At 31.8% G+C, this 5,595-nt stretch overlaps 1 protein-coding gene across 1 annotated transcript in view; it reads right to left on the bottom strand.

The window, feature by feature from the left end:
• Nucleotides 1-3,079: 3,079 nt before the first annotated feature.
• The window catches only part of LOC108685463, a 9,231-nt gene continuing 6,715 nt past the window's right edge, over nucleotides 3,080-5,595 (bottom strand). Inside the window, exons 7-10 of the mRNA XM_018190248.1 lie at nucleotides 5,213-5,391; nucleotides 4,857-4,982; nucleotides 4,398-4,589; nucleotides 3,080-4,152 (exon numbers count right to left, since the gene is read on the bottom strand). Coding sequence (XP_018045737.1) covers nucleotides 3,080-4,152; nucleotides 4,398-4,589; nucleotides 4,857-4,982; nucleotides 5,213-5,391 — 1,570 coding nt within the window. The remainder of the gene's footprint in view (nucleotides 4,153-4,397; nucleotides 4,590-4,856; nucleotides 4,983-5,212; nucleotides 5,392-5,595) is intronic.

A 5,595-nucleotide genomic window follows, 5' to 3' on the forward strand; every position in this document is an offset into this window, starting at 1 on the left:
TATATTATTATTATAACCGTAAATATAACCGTAATCTTTCTCTTCAAAAAGCAAATTTTTATTTAATAAGAAAAGCAATTTTATTGAATAGAATTATCTTCTTTTATTATGAAAGTTTTATTTATCGGCATATAATTCCAATTTCTTAAGATTTCTGTCCGATGAATGTATAAGATTATTAAAAATGATAAATGCTTAAAAAATATAATGTATAGAAATGAAAACACTTAGAAGTTTAATACAACGTTTTATAAATCACAACAAAGCATTCTTATAACTTTGGACATAGTATATCAGTTATAGCAAAATTAATATGAATGCAAATACATACTTATATTGTAATATATACTTATTATATTTATCCTTAATAACGGCGCTAATTCAACAAATAATGCTGAAAAATAACGAATAATATTAATTGAATTGACGCGTCATAATCTGTAAAATTATTTCAGCATCATTGATAACAATATTCGTTGTTGATTGATTCCTGTCTGATTCATTAGATATCAATTTCAGTCAATGAGATCTTTATTATAACTTAAAAGTTAACATAAAGTATACGTATTGTAATTCAATATGATATAACATTTATAAAACATGGGCAAAATTGTGAAAAAAATCTCTGTAAATTCTTCTAATTAATTTTTCCAATCAGAATTCAATATTCGATTTGTGTCAGAAAAATATGAAATATTATTTAACATTTGAAGAAGTCCGACTTATGTAGATTATTTCTCATTCAACATTTTAATTTTTTATAAATGTTTATAAATCATACATAATGACTGGTTATTATATACGCCACAAATCTAATTCATTTACAAAGAATGTGTAATTTAGTTAGGATAATTTGAATTTTGCAAGAACGTCTTTGTTGAATGATTATTTTCCCTCTTTTTCTTTTCCTCCTTTCTTTATCGTCGTATTCTACCCTGATATCTTTTGCATTCGGAAAGATAAATTACGAAAATAAATCAAAACGGCACCCTCGTCTTCCTACCCCATTGGTATATAGATGGATAATTCCCATTAAAGAAGAAAGGCAGTCATGGTCTGCGAATATCGTGCTTCCGCCTTCATCCACTTATTCTTCGAGGCACGAAAGGACTATTCCTCACAATTACATTCTGATCGATTCCGTCATGGACGTGGATTCTCCTAAGGCCAGCGTTTATGACCACCGCGCGACGTCGTGGAAATAATGTTCGACAATACAGAGAGAAAACGATAGACATGAAAGAAATTAGAAAGAGGAATCTGGAAATCCCGGGATATAAGACGGGAGATGACAATCACAAACTATAAGACGGATTATACGGGCGATATTTCTAATCGGAAGAAAAGTCAATTACGCGCGCAAATATTCGCAGAAAAAACGGAAAGAATGTCAAACTGTCATTAATCTTCAATCAATAAAAAAATTATGGCTAATATTAGAGAAGAACGTATTCTCTTTCATACAATATGTAATCTTTTTTTTATGATAAAAAATAATAGAGATTAATCGGAGTTTCAAAATTTGAACAGTAAATATTCAATAAAGGCGAATGAGAGTAAAAATCCCGCGCAGTAATTCACGCTTTATAATTTAACAAAGTAAATTTGTATTTATGTTCTTTTTACATCATTCAACAAAACGTTTGAATATTTCGGCTCAATTCAGTCCATCATCAGCAATATCCAAAATTCAAATATTATGTACGCAGTGTCTGTACGAAATCTAATTCTAGTATGCAGCAGATAGAGCCTCTTTCAATTTCCATATTTGAAGAGTGAATCGTCAAATAATTCTTATACTAAATGAATTCCGTTGCAACTATGACTGCATATAGTAAAATCGAAATAAGTAAAAAATGCAGAAAGATATTACAATTGTTAAATGAAAGCTGTCGTTACAATGACTAATTGTATAAATCCAATCAAGTAAGAATAGGTTTCTTTTTTCTCTTTTTTTTTATTACTTTTCGAAAACAACATCAGAAGAACTTAAAACTATTAAAGAGCGATTTTTATTTTTTTTTTCTAAAATATTAATTTATCATTCTTCAGATGTCTCGTCTTGTACAAGAAGCTAAGAGACATTTATGAAGAAAATTAATGTGTGAGATATCCAAACAATTAAGGATCCGACACTTAAATTTTGCCAGTTTACATAAATCCTCTTGTGATGCGACCACATCTGAAGCGAAAACTTAGAGACACTCTGTGATGATGCGACCAACGCTATACAACTCGGCGTAGATATTACATCCAGTTAGAGTAATCTGACCACGAACGTCGGTGTCTCGTTATCGAGGGTCATCGAGTCTGAGTCTATCGATTCTACTTGGATAATTACGTGGTCCAAGTTGTCCAAAGTTCTGGCCGAAGATTCATCGCTCTGCCAAGATGTCTTGACGGTACAACAACGACTTGGTAGTTTCAGAAATTCGTAATTTTAGACCTAACTATATCGATAGCAAAATATCAAATTTTACATTATCGTAGAAAACCAAACATCCAAAATTATTAAAAAATAAAAGAGAAAGAGAGAGAATATAGATAATAAAAAAATTTGTACAATTTGATTTTCTATAGATTTTGACGGATTTCTATTTAAAAAAAATTTTTAAATATAAAGATAAATGCTAGTGATTTCTATTTTACATGATAACGCTGAATTGCGATTTAATTCGACAAAATTCATGATAATAAAAAATCTCCGACTTAAAAGAGTTTTTAAAAACTTTAAAATCTTATAAAAATTCTATTATGAAGTTATTTAAATATGAATATCGTTCTCATATTATAATGTAATTTTGATATAGATATTTCATTTTTTTTCTCACATATAATTCCAACATCCTAAAAATATTTTAGAATTTTTATTCTTGTAAATTTTATATACTCTAAAATTAAACGAAAAGTAAATTTAAAAGCAACGATTGTATTATCATCAAATTGTGAACTACTTTTTTATCTTTTCTTAAAAATATTTTGCATAACGTATATGCACTTTCAATTTTCTCAATTGAACAGTTTCATTTAATCACATTCAAATGTTCGCGAAACGTTTACTTTTTGACGATGAATCAAATTAACATTCCAACTGTTCGCACCGGACACCAATTTCCGTGCACTTGCATTCCTCACAGGGACTTGAGAGCTCCGTTATAATTCTGCCGACGCGATACATTCGACCATATATATTGCAACCCGCCAGCTTCAGCAAACTGCCCACGGACATTGGTATCTCGTTGTCGAGGACCTTCGAGGACGTCTCGACAGTTTCTGTTTCCTCGGTTAACCCTTCTGCATTCGTCGATGAAACGACAAGAGTCTCCTGATCCTCTTGTACACCACTGACGGAGGAAACATTCAGCGTCTTTGTGGTTTCGATCAGCTTGTTGCTGGAACTTGTATTTGAAGAAAATAGCAACTTAAGAACATTGTCCAAAGAAAAAATGGTGACATCCTCGACGTTCTCGGTGGTCTTTCCATCTTCACTTGGGAAATTATCCGACTCGGTACGATTGTCGTATCTCGTAGTACGATTGTCTTCTTCGCTGGTGAAGTTTCTATCGAGATTCTTGGTCTCGGATACGTTTCCCATCGCGAACTTCTGCTCCGTAATATTGCTCCGATGGAAACCGTACTTCGAACCATCGGTCGTGCTATTTAACTTGGTCAACATTGTTCTGTCGTAATCGAAAATGTCTGCCTCGGGATTTTCGAAGGGTTTGTGATCTAGGACCTGATTCTTGAAATCGTACGTTAACGAAACAGTATCTGTCGAAGATGTCTCACGGTTCGCTTCGTACTTCATCTTCGCCAGAAAAGAGGAGTCGACAGTTTTCTCTTCGTAATCGAAGGGCGGTTGTATAAGCGGTACCTCCATAAAGTCAAAGTTTGGAGGGTGTTGTAATTGATTGCCCACTAAACCTTGAGCCGAAGTCTTCGAAGCTGTCATGGATGTCGTCGGTTTGGGCGTCGTGATGCCGTGTTCAACCAGATATGGAATCATGTCTTCAATCAAAGAAGGTAAGTCGGGGGCTGGCTCGGTTTTGATGACGTCGCGAAATGGATCCGGGGACACCGTTGGCTGTCGTTGAGAAGGTGCCGTGGCATCAGCGCGGTCAAGCACCACCGTTGGCGATTCGTCGGTTTCGACTGTAAGATAAGATTAAAATAAAAATGTGTGTACGAGCCTATATGACATTTCTGATAAAAATCGTACTCTCTAAAACTTTTAGAGTGAATTATCATTCTAAAGAATAAAATCTCACTTTTAAAGATTAAAAATTGAGTCACTCTTTTTCAAGACTGGTTCAATTTTCATTCTTTAAAATGAGATTTTATTCCAATGAATTTAGAGAATATATATTTATATTTGTTTATACAACGACGTGATATACCACAAATGATTTTTCCGCAACACTTCTCCTCAGAATTGATTCTGCGACAGCCAATTTTCAATGGCGGACACTTCTGCGAAGAACAAACGATTTCTCCATAATAACACATACAGATTATGCAAAGAGCGGCACGTGGTAAGATTTCACCATGATGATATTCCATATCTTCAAAATGGCACTTGTTCGATAAATCTAGTTCAATAAAACAAATCAATTAATGATATATTGTACTTCGCTATTTACCCGTTTCCATCAATGATAGTTTAATTTTAACTATCTTAATTTTTTATTTTTTTCTAATTCTAAGAATTATGTAGAATTTTCTAATTTTAAAAATTTTAAAAATTAAAAAAAAAACGAAGAGTAAGTTGAACCAAGAGTTAAAGTTAATTTACATTGGTGGAAATGGACATTAATCTTTCAAGTTTTTATTAGCAACAATTAATCGAGAACATATACCATTATTTTTTTTATGTGGATTTGTAATTTGTGGAACTACAGTAACTCCAGTACCAATCTCAAGATTTAAATCTGTGGAGCGATAAGGAACATCGAAGTATGACGGCTCTCTAGGTATAAAACCACCTACAAAGATCTATTACTTATTATTTTTACATAAAAAATATTATTAGCGATAATATGTTATTATTAATTATATGATTAAAGTAACGAAACAATTATATAACATCCGATTATTATTTAATTATTACACTATATCAAAAATTGTTTTTTAAATATATATTTAGCTTGCCTTTATTTGCAACTTAGTGTCTTTAGATTATTCATTTGACTTCTTAGAAAGAATCATAAAATACCTTCAGTCTCTATGGGCGGGCTAAATCGATTCTCCTGGGTTGCAATATCATAAAAGCCGGAAGCATCGGTCGGTCGTAGCTTAGAAGGTACTACAACTGAACTAAGAGAATATCCAGTTTTAGACAAGGGTACATCTTTGCCTTTCACCAATGCATCTGCCGCCACAAAGGGTATTATCCTACAGCAACAAAATTTATTTTTTTCACATATATAACTATGAAACATAACATATATAACTATGAAACAATAAAAGTAAAAGTTTTAATTAAATTTTAATATTATTGCCATATATATATATATGGCAATAATATTAAAATTTAATTAAAAACTAGTCTTATTTCTTAAAATTATTTTTGTTTCTTTTTGTATTGTCATATATATA

The sequence above is a fragment of the Atta colombica genome, unplaced genomic scaffold (assembly GCF_001594045.1).
Source record: "Atta colombica isolate Treedump-2 unplaced genomic scaffold, Acol1.0 scaffold153, whole genome shotgun sequence".
NCBI classification, from domain to species: Eukaryota; Metazoa; Arthropoda; class Insecta; order Hymenoptera; family Formicidae; genus Atta; species Atta colombica.